General features: G+C 39.1%; 1 protein-coding gene across 1 annotated transcript in view; it reads right to left on the bottom strand.

Moving 5' to 3' along the window:
- Positions 1 to 27,783, bottom strand: part of AFF3 (AF4/FMR2 family member 3) — a 384,684-nt gene that overhangs the window by 167,783 nt on the left and 189,118 nt on the right. Inside the window, exon 5 of the mRNA XM_029964773.1 lies at positions 3,201 to 3,245. Coding sequence (XP_029820633.1) covers positions 3,201 to 3,245 — 45 coding nt within the window. The remainder of the gene's footprint in view (positions 1 to 3,200; positions 3,246 to 27,783) is intronic.

Below are 27,783 nucleotides of genomic sequence, written 5' to 3'. Positions count from 1 at the left end.
CCTTAAGGACTGGAAGCAGTTCTGCATCTCAGTTCTTGGGGGCTTTCTCTGGAAGTTGCAGTTTTGTGCAGAAGGATCTGTCAGTTTACAAAGTCTACAGAGCTTTGATACATTTGGTAAAACAACATCAATAAAAGGCTAGACTTAAGTTGTGGCACCCTGTGTTGCACCAGACAGCAAAAAGACTATAAATTCTTGTTTCAGTTAGTGCAAAATAAGATTTGGTGATTTTAAACCCTGACTAAACTGATTTTGCAGCCCAGGTTCAGATGTTAGCTCCGGCCATGGTGATGTTCCGAAAACAGAGGGTGACAAGATCTGTGCACAAACCAGCACTTGCCTTTCCCCACCTGCTGGGCGGAAGGGAATGCAGAGAAGCAGACGGAGCAGATCTGGAGTACACTTTCTACTGCCCTTGGTCTTGACTGAGGAAACATGGACATACCATGGAAGTATCTGTTCCTTGGAAAAGCCACATCCTGACTTGTCCAAGGAACACACTACCTAGAAAGAGAGGATGTTTTCTGCTTTGTGTTGTGCAAGAGACAGCTAAAACTGGGTGCAATGTTCCTTAAAAAGATGAATTTTAAGCATCTTCTTCCTTTTGCTGATGCTCCATACAGTAGGACTGGTTCTTCCTATAATAAATACATTTCAGCACACCAGCTATCTTTTATTAGGGGAACACAGGTATTGAAGCTCCTGTGGCTTTTGCCTGTCTGCCTTTGGGCACCTGTATATATTCTTCCTATATTCTATCTGAAAAGAAGCTAAACGTTGCCTTTACTATATAATAGCATCTCAAACAAAAAACATAGAAATGACATTCCTTATAAACAGTCTGTTTCAGAAAAGCAGAAAATCTGTGTTACAACTTCGTGGATCTGTTCAGGACAAAAAGAGGGCATGGGGAGGGCTGGAAAAATCTGGATGCCAGTAATTTACAAAGTGAATAGCAAAGACTTGTTATTACTGTTGCTGTTTTCACCAATTAGCAGTGACAACCACCACTGCTGATCTGGATGTGTGTTGTGAGACTACCTAGGCAGTGCTTTTGTACTACACAGCAGTTTCCTGACACAGAAAATCCACTTTTCAGTACAAAAGAGAGCAGATAGATATATCCGATCTGAGAGAGTACTAGAAGGGAAAGTATAAGTGGAGCAGAAATGTGCAGGCATGAGAAACAGTGGTACTGCCCTGACCTCACCACTGGTTTTCCACCATGCTTGGGAAAAAGGAGGCCCTTAAGAAAGGACTGGAAGATAGGTATGGAACTTATTGGGAAAGTCTTCAAGGCTCTTCCCAGATCTCAGGGGAAGCATGGGAGAAATTCACTGATGTAAAACTTAGCAACATTTTGACAGGGGCTGGTATCACTGGGTAAGCGAAAGTGGGATCTAACATGTTAGCATGGACTGGTAGACTTGAGTCCTCAAAACCAGAGACAAATAGCTGTACTTGATGTGATAGAGAAGGAGATGACATTGGTGAGATGTAAAGACAAATGTTTTTGGGCAAGATGTCAAGCTAGGAAAATGATCTGCGCAGCAGCACGAGTCGAGGTGGGTAACATTGCATTTGTCAAAAACAAGGGAAGGATGCTGCAGCAATCAAAGTGTGTAATGAGAATTTTGGACCTGAGACTTACACCCTTATGAATATAGAGATTCAGGTAGAAATGCTATATAGAGAGTAACAGCCTACAAGATTTATGTTTAATCTTAGACATAGAGACATGAAGGAATTTCAGAATAGTAAGCGATATCCAGGTTGCAGACCCGGAGGATGAGCAGATTGGAGAGGCTGCCCATCATCAAGCTTGATAAAAATATTTCTTGAGGAACATGCCAAAGGGAAAAAAAGAGAGAGTAGCAGCTGTGTTCACAGGTTTGGAGATACACCTTACCATCTCTAGTCATACAGTGCATTTTTCTTCTCAGCTGGGGTCTCTTACATATCCATCTTTCTCTGTGTGGAAGCAATTGTGTCTCTTCTACGTTTTTCCTAATTGCATGACACAAATTGCAGAACCTAAAGTCAGCTTCTCTGACTTTTAATTTTAAAAGCCTTGCATAAAAAAGGGGTGCCTGAGCCTCATCAAATCATGAATTCATGATATCTGCTACTAATTTGTGACAAACAAGCAGGACTGTGGCTAAGGTTTGTGGAATATACGTTTCAGTCTTACAAAAGCCTATTTTGTAAATGTTAGCTAAGCAAAAACTCTGCCAGTGGAGCCATAAGCAATATATCATCATCAACTGTCAATAAACTCTTTGTCCAGCTTAAGAATTAAAAGCTGCATTTAAGATACTGAGGGAGAATGGAGAAATGCCTTTAGAAACAATGGGTGTAATCCACTACTAATCTCTAAACCAAATATTTATAGCCCTGTAGTTTATAAATTGTCAGAAATATTGGGTAGTTGATATCCAAGAGGTAGAAGCGCAGACAGTAATAGGGAGGTTTTATCATTCCATCTACCTTCCCTTGTGTTTCAATCACTATTAGATCAGATTTATAAGCATTATGAATTACTGAATTATCATTTTTGAAAAAGAACCGAAAACCCCATGAGTTAAAATATATGGAAAAGTTTCACTGTCTGGAAATTCGTCTGCCACAGAAAATAATCACTATCAAAGTTGATTCAAGCCAAGACATGTCTGGATGTATGTTAATTTACTCCATGAAAATAAACTAGAAATTACTAAGATAAAAGAAATAATAATGAAATATGGAAATAAGTATGGATTTTGCACACTGTCATTATATAATGGACATAATGAACATAATGACATTACATAATTAAATCCAGGTGGAAAATGACCTTCCTAGACCTCCCTTCAAAATTAAGATTTTTGACAGTCATGATTAATGGAAACATGCACTTTGCATGGTTTGTAAACCTGAAACATCATTGTACATTTCAGTTTATAATTTATCCCATTATCTTCTTCTCCATGTGTGAAGGTCAACTGTACTGGCATAAAGTAGCAGTGAAATCTACAGGCTTTGAAATGTTGTTCTCACAGATTTTTCATGAGAAAATAATTTTACCTACTTTTTTCTTAGAAAGATTACAATCTAAAAGAGCAATATTTTAACAGCAGTAACTGCAATATTCTTGTTATTCTCTTGGTTTTTCAGAGTAAACAAAATGGAACTGGAAAAATGTGGTTTTTAAGGATTCTTACCCGTAATATTTCTTCAATGCAGCTGTTATCTCCTGTTCCACTGTCCTGTAAACAAAATGAGAAAACAGTTTGTTTATATTTTTAAAAGAAATAACAAATAGGTCTGAGGACATGGTTGTCACATGAAATATATTTCACCCTCTACTGCAGTTTCAAAATGAGGGCAAGTCCTTCCAGCATCTGAGAAGTTGCACTGTTTAAAATTCTCAAATTATTCCCCATCAGCACAACAGGAAGATGCAATATTTGCAGTCTACATATGATTGCAACATATTTTATAAATTCATAGGATTTTGTTTACACCATTTTTGGGTGCGATTCCTGTTGTTTTGGCTCTATTGCATGAGTATTATATATATGAGCATTTATTTATATCAAATAAATAACATCTCTCCACATCCTTTGTGAAGGAAAGACTCTGCAGTGACACTGCCTATGTGAAATCTGACCATGTATGCACCTATGTTGTTGAGGCGACACCTGCAGAGATTACAGCACAGGCAGCAACACTGAGCTTGAGCACAGCTGTCCTGAGGAACTACCATTTCTCAAAATGCCAACCTTAAACCCACCTGTACATTGTGGGTCTGAGGGTGCAGACGAATTCGGCTCTCCCAAATTTGTCTCACTCCGGAGCCACTCTGGAGAGAGGAACTGAGAGATGTGGCAGAGCAGCTATCCTCCCACAGGAACCAGCCAGCCAGTGCCTCACCTACATGCTCAGCTTAGTTGTTTGTTAGGACCCAAACTTTTGCCAGCAAGGACAAGGAAGTGTGAGATACCAGCCACCAATAATTATGCTCTCCCCGCTCTCCTGCCTGCCCTCTGCCCAGTTTGCTTGCGCTGCCCAACACAACTGGGAAGAGAGGGCATACCTTGGATGTGATACTTATGCTGAGGGGATGCCTGTCTCCTGCAGCTCTCCACAAGACACATGTGGCTGCTGCATCCAGCAAGTTTTCTGGGGATTTACTTCACCACCTTAACTCCCTGACAATTCCCCAAAGAAAGGTTTTCTTCCTTTTGCAGAACAGAACTAACTCAGGAGGCAGGGGACTGGGGCTCGAGGTCTTCCCATGTGGGAGGAGGGGACATAAAAAAAGCCCAATCTGATTAATTACTGTCCCCAAAAAACAAGCAGAGAGGTGAGCTTGGTCTTCTCTTATTTTCAAAAAACACCCGGATGTTCTTAATTTTCAGGTGTCCACCTGGAGATATATCAACGCAATCTGATTTTCCAAACTGCCAAACTCTTCTCATCTGGAAATCAGACTTCTCTATGACATGTGTATTTATGCACCCAAAAAAATCATCAGGGACTTTCAAAAATGAATACCTCTGTGCCTACTGGCACCAAATGATCCCACTAGTCAGTTTGTGCAAATCCTGCTCCTAGACACCTTCACCACCACTCCCCAGCCCAAGCTGAGCGACTGGATCTGCAACCACTTGCAGCCCACCAGCTGTAACCAAGGGTAGGAGAACGGCAGCCACGCATATGCATGGGAACAGTTTCTGGTTTTAATTTTTTTGTGGCTATTATTTGTTGTCTTTTCACTCCTGCTAAATCTTTGCTGAATATGGCCCTTGACTGTTAAACAAATGAATTGCATTAACTCTTTTTTGTGCAACACAAGTCCATCAGCTTTACAGTTCACCACGAATTACATTGCTGATTTCAAAGGCAAAGGAACTAAGCACGCAATAAAGTCAGCCTTTGGAGAATTACTCATATCTGATGTACAAATGCAGAAGAGAAGCTGCAGCCTGAGCAGATAGCCCAGTTCAGACCTCAGTCCTGTCCCCGAGGAACTGCATAGCACCGCGTGCAACCTTCCTGCTACTGGAGCAGGGGAACAGTGTTCATGTTGCCAGTGAACCTAACAAGATGGACAGAAACACAAAGATCTTTGGATATTTAATAATTTAAACATTAATACTAGATAATTGCTATTTCTCTCTTCACTTTTTTCCCTTTCTGTCCCCAAATCCCCTTCTATTAATTTGTTATTCCACTAACAACAATGTTAAGTTCTCTATTCAAGTCCATTGCCATCTTATAGAAGGAGGGATTAGATGACTTACCATCTTATGCTGTACACAATGCATTGAACATACAATAAAATAATGACCTCTATTTCTGTGTGAGGATAAAACTACTGAAGGTAAATTTGGCAACACGCTATTTCAGACTAAGTTAAGAAACAAACTTCTGTTACAAAATTAAGTAACTCTCCTAGAAGTGTAATTAAATAAGTCTTCGAATACTCATCAGCAAGAAATTTTGCTTTCTATCACCATAGAACTAAAACTTTAGCTAGTCTTCCTAGCCTATCATCTCTCTGGGCAGGAAGTAAAAAACTTTTCACATCTCTCCCTCAATATCATCACACAGCCTTTCAAAAGATGAACAATGAGCTGGAAACACAAAATCAAAGACAAGATACGCACGACAAACATTATTTGGAAAAAAACCCCTAAACTTCTACATTTTCCTCTTAGTTCTTCATCTTTTGAGTGCCAAATATAAATTTTTAAATTTATTTTTGCTTTGAACACTTGTTAGGATCCTAAATTTACTGTTGATATCAAACTTTCTAGAAAAAGGTCAAGGCAGTTAAGAGACCATGCTCTACACACATCAAGCAACTTCAATTTGACATGGCCTGGGGCCATTGTTGAGGTTTTTTTGTCATGATATCATATAGCACAATGCAGAATATTATTGTGGGACCTAAGGTATGTCTGAAAAGGGTCTGTAGATGTTGGCATGGAAAAAACTCCCCATTCTCACTTTAAAAGCTCTTCCCCACTACATCTCTACTCACATTACAGAGGAATACACACTGCCCGGGAATCTGGCAACCTGAATTAAACTTTGTGGTCATAGTTTAATTAAGAAAATTAAACAAAAGCTGGAAAATGTTTCTTGAAATCTGAATTAAAAGAAGAGATTGTAATAACTGCAGGGAACAAGCACCACAGAGCACTTGACGTGCTATTTGCTTCAGTGAGCTTGCCTGATCCGAAGTCTATTGCGTCAGTGCTGGCTGTGTGACGTGAGGCTTATGTTGGCAGTGCTGGCAGGCTGTGCAAGGCAGTCCCATCCACCCCCTCAACAGCCACAGCACACTTGTACAATAAATGTTTTAGTTACTTTAAAAAAACGTAAAATCAAAACAATATAAAGATTTTGAGGCTGCTGTTGCCCACTAAGCTAAGCAGCTGCTCCCCTATATTTATTCTGACACAGATGAACCTGTCTCATTTGTTTCCCTTTGTGTTTTGCAATCTGTCATAACAAACTTGCCTTGCTGAACCTCCAGTGGACCATCAGCGAAATAGTGGCAAGTCTTGGGGAGCTGTCAGGGGAAGTGGGCTCCAGTCTCTTCCCCCTCTGATGATGCTGTGCCCATTACCTCTGTCCCTCAGTCAGTATGGCCTGAGACACCAAACATCTGCACACATGGGTGGCTGGCGTGCAGGCTAGATGTGAGGAGCTGCTGCTGAGGATGACAGCAGTGGCTGCTGAAGAAATAGCCAGGAGCATCGCACTGCTGACAACTCGAGCAGCTAATTACCATGCAAAGCACAGAGAACTGTAAGAAACAAGGCTGACTAAAGGCTACATCAAATTCTTGGGAAACAGGATGTAATTTCAAAAAAAGCTACCTCTGTACAAATTTTATTTCAGAGTATTACTTTTTCTTCCCTTACCAAGAGCTTTCACATGGAGATATATAAAGAAACCTCTCTGAAAGGAATTGCCTATCTTGTGATACTTTTCCCTCCTTTCAAATCTTTGTGTCAGGGAAAGAAAGAAAAATCTTCTGCAAGTATCTATTTCCATTTTAGCCTAAGAGATTTTTATGATGCAAGCTTTTGGTGCTTTCATTATTTGGACTGTACTAGGTGTTTTTACAAAGTATCCAGAAGTTATTGGATTTTTGTCTCCAGTATCAATTAGGCATGATTATAATCTCCAGAAGCCTGAGGTACATACTCATCCTCTTCCACTCACAGTGGGAGCCAGGCTGGCTGTGTCGGTGCTTGAACACCATCGGCAACCATCGGCATGACAGCGGCCAGCACACGTGGCACCTTGGGGGCCACCTCTGCCCCAAGGGCAGCTCTTGGCCCTGCTGCACAGGCATGGCACAGCATTGCTCCTGCAGGGCTGCAGAATTTCCCCCAGAGCCTAAAGGGAAGCTTCATGCAGTGAACGCTGGCAGCCAATAACCTAAATCCATGGTGATACTAAACAGGGAAAAAAAGGGGGAAAAAAGCCCATACTGATGGACCTGGATCTGAAAGCATATTAGAAATGCTTCTTTGCCAGGCAAGACACACAAACACATGCACATATGTATATATAACACTTTCTATACAATGCATTTGGCTAGAAAGGAATTTCCAGTAGGAGGAAGATAAATAAACTCCTTATCTTTCTACTTATTCATATGTGCAGCTTCTGCCTGTTGGGTTGTGGAAAACCATTACGCTCACCAAAGTTTCCCTTTGATTATTTCTCTAAAGAGACTGTAACACCTTCAAGTTGTGGATTAAAATGTTGGAATTTAGGTTTCATGCGTGAGATCAGAGATGTGACTTGCGGAGATTCTGTAGAAATACAACCAGGCTGTATAAAGGAATTTTTTGGGAGGTGTCATTTGCAGATGTCCAGGAAGAGTTTTTAAGACATTCAGAGCTTAACTTGTTGATTTCCCTACATGTGCTACATCCTCCAAAATGTTCTTTATGAAGTAGTAGCACTGAACTCGCACAGGTTCAGCACAAAGTCCTGAAAAGGCAGGGCTTTGAACCCCAGGAAAGGTTAAGGCTTAAATTGAAGCTGGTTAAAAGAACAGATCTCAACCGGGTTAAAATCTTACCTTTCTGTCCCTCACAAAATGCACACTTTTTGCAATGTGTTTTCATTCTGAATTGGGGGGTGGAGGGGCAGGCACCTCCATGTAAATTTTATTCCATTGGCTGTGTCCCTATTCAAAATGCCATTATGTCACATCATTCCCTTAAAAACAAAATTTTAAGAAGCATTCTTCAATTCAGTTGAGAAATCAAAGTTTGATCAGATCAAAATACTTCAATGGTAAATTTTAAGAAATACAAATATAATTTGAAGTCACAGAATAAGATATGGCCTAAATCAAGAAGATATTAAACCAAAATATAAAAATGTTTCTTTCCAAATTTGGTGATTTTTCACTTTAAGAAAAGATTTTCTTCAAAATAGAATGAAAATGGGTTTGGTTAAAATCAACATAGATGCAGACATTTTCAATTTTGATAACCTGGAACATCTCATAGGAAAACGATGGAACAGGAAAAACCTCTGACCAGAACAGAATTAAAAATGGCATTTATCCTTTCCCACCACCCCCCCTAACAAGAATGGCATTTCCATCTTGATGGGTGATGTAAGAACTACCAGCAATGTTTCCATCTACTTTAAGAGGGCTGGACTTCAGTGAGCCATAGCATACTGTAGTCATCCTCATTTCACCAGCTGGCATTAGCAATGCTTGTGCCTTAAATGCAGAAGACTCCTCATCTCTCCCTGAGGATGCAGGCAAGCAGGGCTCCATTTTGCAGGGTTACACCAAGGAAAGAGACATGAAGCGAGAGCTCAGGAAGCTTGATTTTCTGTTGTTCCTGATATTTGAAAGCTTTACTTTGCACTTGTGCTTTGTCTTACTACTAATTGTAGGGCCAGTGGCCATGGTCTGTTGATATAGTAGTTTTCTTCTGCACTTTGCATTGCTGCAAGTAGGACCTGTTTCACTTTTACTATGAGGAACTACTGACACTTGAGACACAGAGAAGTGCAGGAGGGAGATGAGAAAGAACAGCTGAATTCTCCTCAAGGTCTGTGTCAGAAAGTGTTGCACTAATTAAAGTTATTAAATCCATCTAATTTGCAGTGAATGTTAATAAACTGTTACCTTTAATAAACCCATCTCTTTTGAAATGAAGCCTTCATATTTATTATGGGGATTATTCTTTCTACCAAGGGATCTTGCAACACTGTTCTTGGTTCAAAAGGGAAGAGGAGTAAGTTTAACAAAGATTTTATTTCAGGAAAAAAATTAATAAAGAGCAAGTTATGAATGTCATCTAGCTTTGCTTTAATGAAAGTATCTGGTTGTATTAACTGGGAGCCTCACTGCAACTGGAATACCATGATGCCCGTCCTGTACTAGGAACAAGAAGACATTCTGGCTAATCAAAGACAATGAATCCAAAATTATCTGTAGATAGCGAGAAATGCCAAATGATCCAAGAGATTTGCCACGCACACTAGAAAAGAGAAGCTAATTGGACAAGAGCACGTTTTGCTCCCCCACAGCCACAGCAGGACAGCAGCTTTTGGAGAGCAAGACCCTCCAGAAGGAAGTTCATAAAGGAGAGGAGATCATAAAGCCATAATCCAGAGTACCACAAGCCTTAGGCTGTGCTGGCCCTTTATGCAGACCTGATGTTCAGGCTGGTGTCTAATTGAAGATGGATTTACTGTGGATGTGAAAGTAAAGGCATTCACCATATTGTAGTTTTTTTAAAATAGTAGGGAAATTATGTTAAGAGTGTAACTTCACCAATGCATATCCATGGTCTGTCCCAGACCTTGAGGCACCTCCTGGCCATGTAGCACCTGACCTGAATTAAGTGTAGGAAACCCAGGGCCACAACGTGAAGTGATACTGAAGGGTTGCTGTCTGGATGGCTGCTGGGAGCTTCACTAGAGCTTAGACACCTACAGCCCAGTTTGGAGGGGATTTAGAAGAGCTGGGTCAAGTCATGTGTTGAGAGGTCATCTCTGATGAGATGGTCTGAGTCCAAGTCTCAGTGCCCACACAACAAAAAAATCGAGATAATTAAAGGCCAAGAACCCTTCTTAACCCTCTCCACCCTCTCCACTGCTAAGGGCCACTGAACAATCAACGAATGGAGCTGTATCTGTAACATTTCGTCTAGTAACAAATTATTGGGAACCTCGAATGAAATCTACTGGCACAACAGTGGAGTGATTTTACAGGCTTTTACATTATTTTAATAAAAATAAAATTCCAAACATGCCAGAATTACACCGTGACCCAGAACAATAAAAGGGAGCGGTAATGGAGAAGAACTGCATTGTTCTATTAATAAAATATAAAGGTTTTATTGTTATTGGGAAAGATTGATTTTATCAAATCAATACCATGTCACAGCATATTAATGTTTTTCTTCGCTAATTAAAAAACAGGGTCTGATGTGATTACACTCTCTTACTACCCATGTGAAAAATATAATGGGTTGGTAATAATGAAGATTGCAACTTGCACTTTTACTTCTTGCCACATACTTCATCCTGGGATGTGCTAAGTAAGTGACCTGTGCTTTCAGTAAAGTCAACGAGAGCTGAAGGTAACTGACAGACCTGAAAATGCTGTCAACGACCCCCTGAATGGACTCCACAACCCCTTCTTCCCACCCCAAAATTAGAAAAAGCCAGCACCGTATGCATGCTCTGTAACTGTATTGAGTAACCGCTGCTTGACACAGTGGTCTGTTTGTTGGAAACTTTCCATTATAGACACCAGAGTCTTCTGGTTTTGCAGCAAGAAAAGCCCTTTAGTGGAGATACAGGTTCCCCTCACCCATGCAGTCCTCCAACAGCCCACCCAAGGACCCTGCCCTAGGACCAAGAGATATCAACTTTTCTCCCTGTTAGATGCCTGTCCTCCTTGCTGCACAGATGGCCAATTAGTGTCAACTGGAATGCTGTGTTTTTAGTGATGTGGACATTTGTTCACTAGGACCTGGACTGAGAGCAATCGATTGCATTTAATTATTGTCTGTGTTTGTTTGGGGAGGATATATAACATAGCAGCAACAGTTGGAAAAACAAGTATTATGGAACTGTTAATATTTTTGTGAATGTTAATGTGAATTTAGCATCAGCTAGTATAATACTCAATAAATTAAATGGATTATTTTGCCAAGAGATCCTTTAAAAGTGTTAATTAACAATAAATCAATAAAAACTATTCAGCATGAAAATCAATTACATCCCTGTTTACATTATTTAACTACAAACATTTCTGTTTTGTGTGCTTGTAATTAGCAAGCTATAAAAGATGCCATAAATAGGCACATAATGAGAGGAACTGTTTATAAATGATAATTGGTATTCGTTCCCACTGAGTTAAAGGGTATGTGATTACAAACCATTGTGCAGAAAGGGTTAAACCTCTTACAGACAGAATGTTTTATAGTACACAACTCTGCAGAAATCTCTCCCATGAAAGGCCCCCAATGGAAGAAAGCTCCTGTACATGAGTTTTGATGGAAAGAGTAACATCTACCAGGTGTTCCTTAAAGCGCATTTACATGGATTTAGAAACAGCTCATGGGGGAAAAAAAAATCTACCCTTTGGGCAGTGGTGGAGGGAAAAAGAAATGGAACCTGGCACAAGGAATTCAATATTAATGAAACATAATCACACAAAAAACCATCTCTATACAGTCTAAAGGAAAGATATTAACACTGAAATGCTACTAAAAATCTGGGTGATGATCCTGTTAACAAAGCTGAGGACAGGACAAAGGACACAGTGGTGCTTTCTGTCATGATTGGTAACAAAGACACTACTCTACCCCATACCTCCCTCAAAGATGAGGGCCAAAAGCTTTCACAGAGGGCTAAAAGAGGATTACAGGAACTTCAAGTGGCAGCCAAGAGCCCAAAACACTGAGCAGCAGCCTGTGTCTCCAGAAGGTAACACTGGATTATTTCTCATAACAGGCTGCTACACAGAGACGAAATAACTTCCTGGGGAGAAACAAACTCTCATTAATCCCTATTGCTGAAAGTGACCTTCTGAATTTTAGAGACTGACACATGATCTAAACTTACATGGTAAAAAACCCCATGATCTGGAGACCAGAGCAACATTTGGCTTTCTGCTAAAGCCTTTTGCTAGTCTAAGGATGTCACCAGCATCTGACAGTTTTGGCTTTGACAGTGTCTCCTCCCCAGCAAAATAAACCTCAGTCTTTCACTATAACTGCTTTCATAAGGGCAACAAGCATCAAGAACCCTTGACAGAGCAGGTCTGAAGTACAGGCAGAGCAGAGAGTATCTGGTGATAAAGCCAGTGGAATTAAATAACCTATTTGCAAATTCAGAGCTCAACCTTTTTTCTACCTTGCCTAGGCATAGGTCATGCATATTTCCTTTCTTTTCTGGATCATGACTTAAAAGTGAATTAATTTTGGCCTAAGACACTTACACTGCACTGCTTTCCCTGATTTGCACAGAATTTAATTGCTTCATTGAACATATGGACCAGAATTAGGAGTTAGAAAAAAAGAGTCTCTTATGTGTAAGGAAGAGAGCATCATATGGCTTTGACAATGATAGCTCAGTCTCATTGCTAAGAATGGCAATCACGGCTTGGACAACTATTTGTCCAAGAGGAATATAATTTGCTATTGAAAACCCAAAGCATTATCAATGAAGATAAACAATTGTATGCATCTTCATCTTTAAATCAATCCATTGATGCCTCTGGCCAGCTCAGGTAGATTCTCTTAAAATCCACATGGAAGATGATAAATAGCACAATTCTACAAGCTGCACTGAAAATCTCTGCAAAGTTTTATTGTGCTTTCAGCATTCCTGAAAGTCAAAAGAAAAATCCAGCTATACTGTAGTCACTGACAGACTGATGGAAACACACTCACTGCAAAGCTACTGAAAACAGTACTCTCTGAAGGTATTGCAGTTAATGGGACACAAAAAATTTCAAATGTCAGTGCTGAATGTCTTAGAGCTCAGGCATGTAAGTTCTTTCCAGTTAAGAATGTACATGACACTGTGTATACATCACAGTATACATACATATACACCAAGGTATGCATATGTATGCATGCATGTACATATACATCATACAAAAAAACTTTCGTTTCCTGAAAATGCCCAAACAAGTGTCAAATCTTATCAACAGTAGCCTTAATGTGGGAATCAATAAATTCAGCAAATCTGTAAAGTTGCAGAATAGAGAAATACCTTCTTTATTTTTCCTGTCCTGTCTTTCCTCCACATCTCATCGATTTTTTTTTTTACCACTGATTCACTTCAGGTCCATATCAGTCCTCTCTGTTGGGAGCTAAGCAGAAGCCAGGCACCATAGCAGACTGCTATGCTGCCTTACCTCCAGAGGTGAGGATACTTTGACACCGTAAAACCATCTGCCCCAAGGAGTGTCAGCTTCCCATCACTTGTCCCTGCTTTCCTCTGGGCTCCATGACAGAACTCTACTCTTTGGGCAATCACAAAGACCAGGAGCAGGATAATAAAGGATGTCCCAGGTTTGGGGAAGGGTTGTAGGTAGCTCCCAAGTAGTTGTACGCTACTAGTTAACATTTTTTGATGGAAGCCACATTCGTTCTTCGGCTTGGAGGACAAAAGGTTGGCTTAAAATGGTCTTAGTTCTTTCTCTTTTGGATTTCACTTTTCTTTCCATATATTCTCAAATTATCCCCTTTTAAAGAGGATATTGCATCTGAACATCGCGAAGCTTTCTGATTTTCTTTTTGCCTGTTCACTGTTACAAGTAACAGTGAAATACAGAAAGAAAATATAAAGAAAAACTGGCTTCAGCTTTTCCAGATTTTGTGTCTTCGAAAGATTTTGCTTGTCCTTCCAGTAGAGTACACATTTCCCATCTCTTGGCACTGAGCTCTCCCACACAGGCAATGGCTAATGGAGCATCACTTATAAAACCCAGAAATACAAAACTGTACAGAGAACAACTACTGGCCATGATACTCGGGGGCTGTAACCACTTTCTACTGTTACATTAACAATTTTCTTTTTAATACAGAAAATGAGCCACAAGTCATTCTATAACAGTGCACTGCCATAGGGGCATAACTGGTTTATGGACTGCAAAGCTTTGGTTGGTGCCTACACAGAACTGCTCTCCCAACAGCCTTAGTGCCAAAAAGTTGTTTTAAATCCTGTATGTACCAGGAGTTGTGCACATGCAACATACAGTACAGTCAGGAAAAATAAAAGGAAGAAACGGACAGTGATACTGGAGTTTAATTTTTTCTAGGTTACAGACTAAAACTAGTACTACAATGTATGAGAGGGGTTTGTGAGTTTTCTCAGAAAGGTTATGTTGCCCTTCGCTTTGGTTTGGGTTATTTCTGAAACATTCACTGGAAAGCTTCAAAAAGCCTCTTGGACTTCCATATTTATTTTTTTGAACATATGAGATGATCCTTCACTTAAACCCAGGTTATTTTATCTCTGGAGGAAGAAATGTTCAATGTACCCCCATTTCATTTTAAATGGAAGCTACATGGAGAGAAAATCCCTAATACTGCTCACAGACATTTCCATCTAGGTCAAGTACAACAAATCTGCATTTTTAGGCAGCAGAGCCAGTTCTCTGTCCCTGTTGAAAATGGCAGGTCTTGTGGTACCTTGAATTATAACAACATACATAGGAAACAAGATTGCAGTTGGAAAGCCTTTAAGCTGAGAAGCCACATGCTTCCCTTTTGTTATGTGATCTTGATGAATTTATTTCTGTGGCTTTTATTCATGTTTCAGGGTGTTGAATCCTTTAAACTTGTTAGTATTTTCCCTTTTTATTGTTCTCTGCTGCCTTTCCCTGTTTTATTTTATTCTTTTGTTCCCTTGTGTAACTGAAGGTAATGCAGTCCTGGGCCCACTACTCTCAGTCTCTTTGATCTGGCAGTGGATATCAAAAAAGTTATTTGTTCTCAACACATTAAACCCTTCTGTGTGGCTTTTTAGAAATTCTGTTATGCAACTCTGATAGGGCCTGGAACAAGTTGTCAGGTACCAAAAGGCAGGGGAGCACAAAGACCTCTCCAAAAGCCAAGTTATGAACGGTGTCATCTTGCTGTTTTACTTTCAAAGGTGGCTCACAGGGGTTTGCTGAATAGGAGTCGTTTGACAGCAGACATCTGAATTTGTATTGCAGACTCTAAGACACTTTTATAAGAACTTTGAATATCTTAGTTGAGTCCTGAGGATCAAAGCATCCTATGTAATAAACCTATCATGGGTTACTCAGGGAGATTTTCAGCATTGGTAACAATGGCAGCTGATTTGTCTCACATAACAACCTACCAATAGAATATAAGTGTCGAGATCAATACTTTAATTAGCAAGATAAAAATCTATCTGAAACTCGGGAATTATATTAAGGTCTCATAATTTACTTTATAAACCATCTCCTATAATTTGAAGGCAAGCATGCATCAAGCATTCCTTGAAATACATTAAATTTTGATTTTTCAAATGAGAATACTAGAATAGTAAGTAGAATTGGCAGCATAAATGAATATAATGCATAAAACACAAAAAGCTTTTGGCTGGCTTTTGTATACAGCATTAGAAACAGAGAAACACACATTATTTTACAGTGAATTGCATTAAATATATTTGTTATGGGTTTGAAATACTCCAAATTATTTGTTTTGGATGAGAGAAGATGCTCTGCATTTATGATATATGATACCACATTGTCATCAATTGTCATGCTTTGTTTATAGGACTGAATAATTTGTAATCATCAGATTACTATGTTTAGTTTGCACTCTTTTTTCAGAGAGTGCGTTTTAAACAGATCAGATCCTTGTATCTTTTATTTATTTGTTTGTTTATGAAGAGAATGATGAGTGGCTCATTCTCCTGAGAATTAACTATTTGATGAAGGGTTTGGAGTTTCAAGTCCTGGTTGTTCCTGGAGAGGAGAGAGATGCAAAGCTATTCTTGGGCTCTGATTTTTAATTGTGTGCCCATATTGCCATGTAGAGACACCAGGCAATAACACCAGAAAAAAACGAAGATCCAAAAGGCTATGCATATTCTACAGGCTTCCTTTAGCTTTCTGGCTCCCTTTCCCCAGCCATACTTCCAGTAGCATTTCATGCATATTTTATGTGCAGATGCCACTTCAAGTCACTAGTGGTCCAGTTAAAATTTTAGGGCAGGTAGAGGATAAGGAAGTATTCCAGAACATGGATTGCTCTGCACTATTTGCAGCAACAGGTATTTTGTGAGGAAAAGAATGAAATGTTCTTGGCAAAACACTCACTTTTTCATGATTCTTTTTTTGACAGAGAAATACAACTATGAAACAAGATACTCTAACATGGGTTGCACGCAAAGACTCTTAACTGTTTCTGTGGCAAGGAATGCACAGCCCTGGCACTCAGAAACTGGCTGGTCACTGTTGCCTCTGCCAGAAGGCTGGTGGAAAAATCCCCACTAAAGAGCAGTCCCTACCTAATTTAAATTTTATATATGCTTATACTACAAACACAACAGGATTTTAAATACCTGCAGTCGGCAAATCAGTCAACACGTATGGGCTGAATGCCTGTAACACTTTATCCATGGGGACTGTATAGACACAGCAGTCCATTTGCACAGTTCATCTAGGCAGGTCTCAGGCTTGGCAGGGTAACAGTCACCTCTCACTCAGTGCCCAAGATACTTTGTTGACAGCACCTATATATAAACTCAAGATAAAACGGGATTACTCATTCCTGGAAAATAATCGCAAAATCAAACCACTGCCTTTTAAAAAGTGTGATATTGGTTCATTTGCCACCCAGAATATCCATACCTCTAAGCTAAAGAAGAAAAAACCCAGCAAAAATGAGACAGAAGCCAAGCTTACATTTCCATTCTTATCTCTCTGTACTGATACTCTCTCGGAAGTTCCTGCTTGCATAGCAGCTGCTGAATTGCTATAGTTTACTGTCTGGCATATTAAAATAAACTAGCTCTGATTTTGGCAATTTGCATAAACAGCTGATGGATCTATACAGCAGAAGCAGAAGCTCTTCATCTGTGCCCACCTGTGCAACAGACCTCTCAGGCTGTACAAGCAATAACCACAGTAGAGATTGCCATGTGAATATACCCAAAGTCAAACATTGTGTATGAGGGTCCAGAGCTCGATCAAAGCCACCAACATAAAAGACGTGACTTTTGAAAGTGGCATATCCTGCTATTTGATCAGATGGAAAATATTAAATCACAGAATCACAGGCAGCCCTCTGATGATCTTCGTGGTCCTCCTCTGGACTTGCTCTAACAGGTCCATGTCCTTTTCTGCTGAGGACCCCAGAGCTGGATCCAGTACTCCAGGTGGCATCTCATGAAATCAGAGTAGAAAGGGAGAATCACCTCCCTCAACCTGCTGGTCACACTGCTTTTGATGCGGCCCAGGACACAGTTGGCTTTGTGGGCTGTGAGCACACATTGCCAGGTCATGTCGAACTTCTCGTCAACCAACACCCTCGAGTCCTTCTCCTCAGGGCTGCTTTCAATCCATTCATCTCTCAGTCTGTATTTGTGCTTGGGATTGCCCTGACTCAGGTGCAGGACCTTGCACTTGACCTTGTTGAACTTCATGAGGTTTGCACAGGCCTATCTTTCAGACCTGTCAAGGTCCTTTTGGACGGCATCCCATCCCTCCAGCATGTCAGCACACAGCTTGGTGTTGTCAGCAAACTTGATGAGGGTACACTCAATCCCACTGTCCATGTCACCAACAAAGATGTTAATTAGATGTCTTGACTGAAAATAGTCTGAAATAATCTGCATTTTTCATGCATGCACATTACCATGAAGGCTTGCATAGCACTTCACAGTCTAGATATACAGTGGTATTTCTAACTTGAGATACAGAATATGGCTACAGTTCTATATGGGTAACACTATATATTTTTAGGAAAGACAACAAAGAGTACATTGTGCAGCCTAAAGGGCTGGAATCTTTTTAGGTAGGTAGAATGTAATTCCCCCTGAAAATTACAGTACCAACCAAAAAAGGGAAGTTCTAACAAACCCCTGCCTTAAAAACATACAATGGGTATTCTGAAACCAAACAGGCCTGTCCACAAGATACCAGCTTTTCCAAACCAAGCTTGCAGACATCAAGCTGATTTCTCAGGCTCAGTCCTTCACAAGACAGGAGTCAGGGCATGGTCCACCCTGTAGCTGTATTCCCAGGGCTTTCACTCACAGCAGCTGGACCCAACCACATGGTGCTACAGAGAGGAGGTTTATAAGAACTCCTTAGGAGCTCTCCAAACAGCTGATGCCCAGAAATACCTCTACCACACCTTGGGACAAGAAGTAGCCAAAAGTTTCTGTCTGCCCATCCATTGCGAGGACATAGTCAGGTCATGGTGTTATGAAATGTTCCTGTAATTTATTTGCCCATATAACATGAAATAGCAAAAATCTGCTAAATATATTGGTGGCTGACAAGCAATTTCTTCAGAAATCAAAAATATAGCTAAAATTGGGATCTCATCTTCCACCTCGCACATGGAAGAATCAGTATGAAACTGCAGAATTAGATGTAAGGAAATGCTTTACTGTCAGCTGGACTTCTTGCAGGGTATGGAGGATGGTTTTGGAAAGCAGAAAGAAAATAAGATCAAACATTCCCATCTCCTACCATAATGAACAAACAAATCTGTACGTCATCTTTTACATGTTCTCACAAAAAGTTAACTGAGCAACTAGTAAACTCCCCCCAGCAAGGCAAATAAAATCTTTGATTTGTTTCACCCTTAAGGTTGGATATCACTGCTGCTGAGCATATCTACAACAGGAAGGGTGGAAGAGAGAAGGTAAGTGAAATGATGGTTTCTGCTCGATAAGGTTCTAAAATCTAATGTTTGTCTCCTGAGACAAACCATAAAAATACAATTATTATAATAGTGTGTAATTTACCAAAATATTTTGACATTTTTCCAGATAGTCTGTTTTCTGGAATTTGCATACCTCTGACTCTAGAGTATAGACACGTATAAGCACTGAAGAAGGCAAGACAGCAAGTAATTATTTACTGATTAAGGAGAGGATGGGCTTGAAGTCTGAAACATTAGTATTCCTATTTCACTCTCATCCTTCCAGAGGAGAAAGGAGAAGACATGAAATAGAATGTTCTCAACTCATACACATTCCTAACTCATGGCATTAATCCCATACATTTCCCCTCTTTGCTCTTTTGACTTACTGCTGTCTCCCAGTATGCCCAGGTCAGCCATAATCAACCCACAGTTACTTTACAGAGGTGGTAAAGGTTACACAACTCAAATTTTTTTCCACTTCTAAGAGAAATGAATCCAAACTCAGCTAATTTGTATACAGCTGCAGGCAATATAAACATGGCTGGTTAGAATCCTTTATATAGTATAAGCCTTTGTACTCCATACTTCATGGAAGTTAATAAGTAGGTGTCAAACTCTGAATTAAAATTCCCTGAAGAGGACACAGCACAAAGGACAATAAAAATGATTTTTAAATAATCATAGGGATAAATAGCATCCACTTCTGACAAATGTAAGTGCTGGCATAAAATGTTATTAGGCTACAGAGATTTTCTTTTGTTCAGGAAGTATGTTTTATTCTCAAGCACTGTCATTCATCATCCTAATGAGCCCTCAAAATGTAAATTAAATAGCAAGGACTGATTCATTCAAAAACATCTTTGTGCTGTGTGTTAAACCTTTTCTCTACTTTTGTCCTTACATATTGGTTCATTCTTTCATTGCAAAATAACCCCTCAGCCCTTGTATACTATAATGACCAAGTTCAAGCAAAGCATATTTTCAGTAAACACTGTTTATTCATTGCTACTTTTGGTACAGTAATTAAAAAAAAAAAAAAAGAAAACAAAACCACAACACTTCATTTAAAAATGTTGTGCCCCTTAAATTATATTTGATCTGGAAAATCTCAGAAACCTGTGCATGCATGTGGTTTTTGTTTTATTCAGCGTCACTTAGTACAGGGAAACCCTCAGTGGAAAAGGATTAGTAGAAATTTCAAGCAGCTCTAATTTACAGGACTGAATACATTAATGATTAAGCAAACACCGTATTTTTGGTAATGGCAGAAAAAATAAAAGGATCCAGGGTCATGAGCTGAATTAGTTCAGATTTCTTGTTATCTGTTGATAAGGACATTACACATTCTCACCTGGAATGCAGAAAAGAGGTTTCATACTTGACCTGAATTTATGCATGAGCACACACTCAACAACAAGAGCAATGAGGAACAGCGCTTCTCTGGAGCCAATCCAAACAAAAATATAACAGGAATGAAAAAAAACATAGCAAAAGCATGTCTGGTTTTGGTATGATTACTCTTCAGTTATCTTGTTTCCTTCTCTTTCCCTTCCTAATGCTTCTGTAAATCATCTTCAACTTACTTTGGGTGTATATATGTTTCTGTGTGTACAAAATGAAGATAAAAATATTAATAGAGAGAGCAAAGGTTGCCTGATGACAAGAATACGGTATTAAACTGCATATGGAAGATTTAAAAGCCACAATCTTCAGAATAAATTACGTAAAATCTCAGCATTCAGTGACATTATGCTTTTATGAGGTCGAAACGTTGGAGCGAGACACCAGGGGTTACAATAAAACCATCCAGCTGTGAAAGAGGTAAGTACACGTATGGTGTCTTGCTGCCAGGGATCCAAAAAGTGGTGCTAGACCAATACTCCTTTTATTGCAAACCCAGGGAGAGATGAGTGATGCATTGGTGTAATTGAGTTAAGAGAGCTTAGAGACAGGGTTAAGTGTTACAACTTTTAGCTACAATATCTTTGATGACAGGTGACCTTTTGAAGGGGGTCTTCTAAAAAACTTAAAATGGTGATTTATGAAAGTTCAGTGAAGGCTCCATGCTGCAACTGTTAAAAAGACCATACATGTAATTAGGTTAAACTCCACTAAGCAGAAAGAAGAATAAAAAACCATCAGGATTACGGTATGAAATATTGTCACTTAAGAAAATTAAGCATCATGAACCCTAGCTGAGAGAACCTAATAGACCATCTATCATCTGTCTTTGAGTGCTGATTCAGAAATCAGACTGGCACAACTACAGTGATTGATTAAAATAAATGCATACAGTATAGTAGTTTATAAATGAAGACAGTAATTTACAAATTAAGTAAAGACTATGCACGCAGAATAAGTTGCTGAAGCTGAAAATATATATGAAGATACTTCAAATATACTCAGCTTGTAGGAAAGAGTTGCATGATGCAGAAGTTATCTGAGTTTATACTTTGCTCAACTAATCTTCAAACACAGACAAGCTACTAGATGAAAAGCCTGCCTTTCACATCCTTGTGCACATACAACACATCTACCTGTATTTTTACTAACCATCCTTTTAATGAACACTGATGTGTTTAGTACCTCTTTTTACCTAAGTTTTTTACACTACAGTCAAAACACAGATCCTTGGATCCTATATACTGCTGCAAATTTCCAGTCAGAGTCTTTCCAGTCAGCTGTCCAAAACTAAAGCAAAAAGGAACAGAGATTCCATAAAAATCTTCCTGTTAGACATCAGGACACCCAAGAAGCCAGAAAAGAGAAAATAAAAATGAAAACTCTTTATTCTGACTCTCTGACAACCAGAAAACAGTGCGTTTCATTATGGTATTAAAAGAATACTGCAGATTCACTATTTTAAAGATCATCCACAATACCACAATTTTAATGGTATAATTAGAAAGGAACTGGGTGTTGCAGATATTGTTTGTTTCTTTTTGGATTTTGAGTGAGTTATTTTGTTTGGGTTTTTTGTTGTTGGTGGTGGTTGGTTGGTTGTTTTTTAATCAGTGTTCATCTGATTTTTAAAATCTAACAGAAATAGCAACAAAGGAAAAGTTAATGGAACTGATCTGCCACTGAGCCTTCTCCCAGAGATCCTGGCTTTCTTCAGCATCACTGAAGCCTCAGTGCTTCCTGTAGTGGATGGAGAGGCTACCTGAAGGTTAGCCATCAGTGCTGTACAGAATTTACAACCTCTGCTCTTCCTTGGCACCTGCAGCAATTTAAAACCCCAAAACAGATGCCGTCATTTGGGACCCAGGTATGGTCCTGTTATGCAGGATTCATTTTGCTGACAATGACAACAATGTTGACAACAATGATGGAAATGAAATACATCAAAACACGAAGGAAGTACAAGAATTAAGCTCATCTGGGGAAAATGTTCTCGTCTCCCCTGAGCACATGCATCCTGTTCCTTGGCCAGTTTCATTTGCTGCTGCTGGCTACATGGGACCTATTTGTAAGTCTGATGCTGGCAGTATTAGCTACGACTCCTCCATTCACTTGACAGTTTTCTAGATTGCACAGACTCCAAAAATGACTACTACAGAGGGCATTGGGCAGAAAAGAGAAGGAGTGAAAAGAAAAAAATCCTTTATATAGTGCAGTTTGGCAGCTTTTGCTATACCGGAAGTAACAAACCACCTCCTAATATCTTTGTAGAGCACAAAGGAGTTAGAAGCAAAACCCGTCAAGAATGGGTAAAATGTGAATGCTGAAGAAGAAAGAGATTTTGAGAGTGCTGAAGGATGTAAATGGACATTGAATATATCAGACCCGTTTTTCCGTACTAGATTTGACACTGCACTCTCCTCATTTTTCCACCCTATGCTTGCATTTTTTGAAATGAGTGCTCACAGAATTAAAAACAGGGATTCTGCTTCAAATAAGATGCATGTAGTTAATTCAGTGATAATGTCTGATATTCCTTGAAATAATTTTAGTATGCTTTCTGTCTATACATGCCATTTTCAGTGTATCTACACTTTATCGAAGACTTTCTGTAAGTCAAGTAATTGTATGAACACATATGTGCATGGTCATGCTTGTAAGATATTTCAAATACGTATTTAATAGACCTTGGTTCAGCCAAAAATATATGCTGCATTATTTGAGAAATAGTTCATGACCATATAAAGAAACATCAAATCACAATGCATGGGAAGGAAATTAAGATTGTTATTAAGATTACCATTGCCAAAATTGAGCTACTACTTTAATTCTGAGAGCTTCATGTTCAAGTAATTTTGTCCAAACCAGAGAAGTAAGTAAGCAGAAGGCAAGAAGTAGATTCTGTCCCCAAAACACTTTGCCATTAAAATAGACACAGGGAACATCATGCATGGAGAGGAATAAAACATACCAGTGAACTGAATGGACTGGGGACTGGCCTGGATTTGTCAATCTTCTATAGTTTACTTTTAATAAATAAATATCTCCAGTGGATGCTGCAGGGTAGATGAATTCCCTAGAGATCCTGAATAGGGAAAGAGGGGTGATCTTGTGGGTTGTTTCAGCAGAGATGCTCCATTGTCCATGGTGCCGGAGAGACGTGCAGGAGACACAGTGTCCCTGCTGGAGCAGAACATTCAGCTCATTGGGGACAAGGCTGAAGAAGAGTACAAGAACGGGCTTCTCAGTGGCTTTGAGGGGGAAAAGGAGAAAAGTAAATTTAATCGGGTAGACAAGTGGAAGGTGGTCTTTGTGAGGGGGGTTTGCAAGAGCAGAATGAGACCTTGCCATGAGACAGGAGAAGAGAAGCACCAAGCCAAGAAACTGGCCAAGCTGGACATGCTCTGTGAAGGAAGGATCATTACAAAGCATGGATCACAGAGAAGCAGTGCCTGGGCTTCCTCTCAGGGGTACAGGATGAGAGGCAGGGCAGAGTCAGATCTGTGCTGCAACATCTCCTGCTGAAGCACATCAGAAACCTCTTTGTTTTTTCTGGCTGATTTCCACTTACTGCCTGACAGATTGGGCAGGTTTTTGCTAACTAATAAAAAGTATAGTTTTGCCACAGAGCCATTAGCAAACTGAGTCTCTGATATCTCCACCTCTGTTGAGCAGCAGGTCAGTTTTTGAGCAAATTTATTTTCTTCTAGACATGACAGTACATGTGGCAGAATCTGTCCCTTTTTAATGTAACACCAATAAAAGCAGAGGCATTTCTAACTACGGCTGTGACCAAGTCCTACAATAATGCTCATACGTTCATGTATTTCATTAAAAGGTGATGCATGAAATCACTTGGTGTACTTGACTCCTTTAAATACCTTGACAGAGAGGTAGGTAAATTATTGTTTTCTATATAAACAAGAGCCATATTTGAGTATACACATTCATGTGTATTCAATTTGTATGTATGCAATTAAGAGTAATTGTTTTTACAAATTTAATTATATGACTCTTGTACTAAATATTTTGCATGGAAAACAGGCAAGGAAATAAACAAAATGGTATTAAATTCCTATTGCCCGAAGGCTGTGAAAAACAATCTATACCAGGGCTTTTAAAAATACAGGCAGTATTTTTGATAAAATTATGTGCTAGTTCAAGGGCCTCTTTTCTTCTTCAGTGCACACAGTCAAGTCTTCTGGAATTCATGACCACTCAAAGCCTTTAATGAAAGTTGAGCACATTAGTCAGACTAACCTAATCGCTCTGTCTTTGAAGATAAACTCAGCTTTTCTTGCTCATTCCCACATATACAGAAATGCAGAAACACTAGGAATGTCATCATCATGTAAGACGCTTGCTATTAAATCTATTCTCAATACAAGGCTGACCTGAGGTATGTTTCAGAAATCTTTCTCTTTGTCTGCTTTAATTCATCAGAATCCTTTCAGGTAAAACTACCACATTTATACATCAAAACTGCATTTTTAAAGTAAATCTGTCACTTTTAAGGCATGCATCTTTTCAGGAAAATGTCAGGGATGTTATTCTTGGGTGTCCTTCTGCCCAAGAGGCCAATGGAGCCTGAACAATGAAGCAAACAAGACAGCTAATCAATAGCAGTCACAGCACTATTTTTTATCCTCCAACATCTTCATTTTCAACTCGGTACACATCATTACAATAGGAAAACAGGACAGTCAATCTCCATTAGGTTCAAGCACTGCACAAAAGAATTAATTTGGCTGCCTTAAAAATAATGATACAACTGCATTCCCTTAAACCTTTTTAAATTTATTTTAAATTACAGAAAATACTTGGATAGGCAGATTGGCTAGATACAAAGGCAGGGGCATATTGACTTGTTTTTTCCTGTTGGCAACGTGTATTTCTTACAGTGATAATTTCTCTGAGCATTGGAATACATCCTGTACATTTTTTTAAGGCTTTGGTGTAAAGCAATTTCACAAGTACCTGTGTAACTAATCAGATTGAAGGTTCACGATGCCAATTTCTCAGAATTATGTCAGTGGCACTGAGTCTTGTTGCTAGCTCTAAAAAATATCCTTTAGATTTGGGATTTTCAAGGAGCCCAGTTGTCCATAAGCCATTCAAGTATGAGTGACAACGTCCAAACTCCCTTTGGCTATTTTGACAAATCCATTTCAAGTAACTACTCATTTTCACATTTAATTTGAGTTCAAAGCAGTCAAAGTTATGATTCTCCCCCTCCTCCACACTGACTGCTTTCAGTATCTGGCACCGCACACCGACCTTATGTCATTCGCACATGTATGCATATATGCATATTAATGCACATGCAAACACATACAGGCAAAACCACTGAAATGGTCCAGCATATGGCAAGAACCTTTGCTGGTGCTTCAAATACATATGCTGGCACTTGCCACAGAGGGAACAGAGTAGAAATGAAAAGCATGCCGAGACTTCTAAGTCTCCCGCCCCACGCCTGTTAACATCCTTTTATTTCCTATACTTACCAGAGAACATGTACAAAACCATTTGGTCCAATACAACCTTTCAACACCTGACATGCTAAACCGCAGGGGGAACATTCTTCATGCAGCCAGCACCAAAATAATTTTGTGTCCAGGGCTATTTTGAAGTAAAACTGAATAGTCTTACTAATTATGATGCGATTCTTCTTGGTCAGACATCCTGATTTTAAATGCAAGTGGAGAAATCCATTCATTTATAAATAGTCTCATGTTTTAAAATTTCAGCCAATTTTGGATCTATTGGTAAACAGGTTTTTCTATCATTTTGGGGTATTAAGTGATCAATAGTCTAAAGGCATGAACTCTCAGAAACAAGACTTAAGAAAAAATGTGAGAAATGTTCCTGTCAGAAAATTTATTCTAGATATGCAATACCTTCTGGTGATACTTAATCTAAAAATTTCAAAATATACTTGATTTTCAGCAGATTTATAACTATGACATTAGGGATATAAGACAGAAAAATAGGTCAGAACTTATCAGTGCTTTGGAGGAGCAGAACACCAGGAAAGGTCTCTGGGAAAGAGTATTGCAACATTTGGAGAGTAAAGCTCCATCACGTAACAGCCATTTTGAACATTTTTTAGTTTATTTTCCTTCTTTTGTCCTCTGGCAAGTTTTGTCTCAATATTAGACTCAACATAACAATACTTGAAGGTTAGCCTCATGTACTCTCCTGCTTATAGCTCCAGGACATTACAATGACTTTCCCAATGTTTTTGAAACTTCTGGAAAGTTATCTGCTCCCAGATATTTCTTCCATAAGGTAGTTCTATTCTAGCTATACAGCTTGAAATTGGCTTGTGTTTTGGGGTTTTTTTGCTTCCAATATTATATATTCCTGTTATGCAAAAAAATTATGGTCGTGATTAACCTGCAGTCTACATGAAGTTTATGCAATGACTAACTTTAAAACCATACTGGTATTTTAGTTCTCATCTGGGTCAGAAATTTTACTTAAAACTTTCTGGTTTTCATAAAAATTCTGAAAATGTATTTTAATTATACTGTCTTTTGAAGAAAAGTGATTTTCTGGTTTACACAGATGTAATGAAGCTATGGAACTCTTTTTCTCGGGGGAAAATAAATCTTTTCGCAGGTCTTATAGAGGAGGAAATGTACAATGAGATAATTCTCTCTGGATGATTTGATGATTATCAAGGGATGTAGCTAGAAAAGAATGAAAAAAAACATAGAAAATGTTGGGTTTTTTTAATATTAGGGTTAGACCTATGCTTTACTGAGACTCACTGTGGTATCTACCAACTGATGGCCAGAGCTTGTGATGGGTTTTCACACCTTTTGGTCTACATCCTAAAGAGGTACAGGGCCACTGAACCTTTTCTTTTTTTGCTCTTAACAGGAGTGTTGGAGAGAAGTACACTTCCATCAAGGAACCACAGACATATATCATTAGTTCTTGCTGGTGGCAGGTTGTGTTTCTGTGTGAACGATGCCAACGGAAATTAGAACAGACTTGTTTGAGATAAGGATTGAACAAAGTGACAGCTGAAGGAGTGACGACCAAGTTAAAGCACTCACGATCAAATATTTTTTTGGTGAAGTTTGGTGAAGAGTGTTCAAGATTGAAATCTAAATGTGGCATCAATAACATTAAGGTTGTTCAAAAATGAGCACATTTATCCCAGGAAGAAAAGGAACTGGCAAGATAGTAACTTTTCAAAATTCAAACTATGGTTTGTTTTTTGCCAGTTTCTAAAATTTTATTCAGGTCTCAAATATTCTGCTACTGGAAAGGTCATTCTTCTTCCAAGATAAGGAGCTTCACTGTTTTATATAAACTTGCAGATGCAAGCACCCCCTCTATATGCATTTCGAATTTTTTTCTGCACAGCCAAGTAACATGGGTGATGTTCAGCACACGGCCAGGACACGAAACAGTAGGAAAGCTGATTTATACCTTGAGTTGACCACTTAGCCTCCTTCTCTGCTCAGAA

The sequence above is a fragment of the Manacus vitellinus genome, unplaced genomic scaffold (genome assembly GCF_001715985.3).
Source record: "Manacus vitellinus isolate BGI_N305 unplaced genomic scaffold, ASM171598v3 scaffold_7_pilon, whole genome shotgun sequence".
In the NCBI taxonomy this organism is placed as follows: Eukaryota; Metazoa; Chordata; class Aves; order Passeriformes; family Pipridae; genus Manacus; species Manacus vitellinus.
This window is presented reverse-complemented; position numbering and strand designations above follow the sequence as displayed.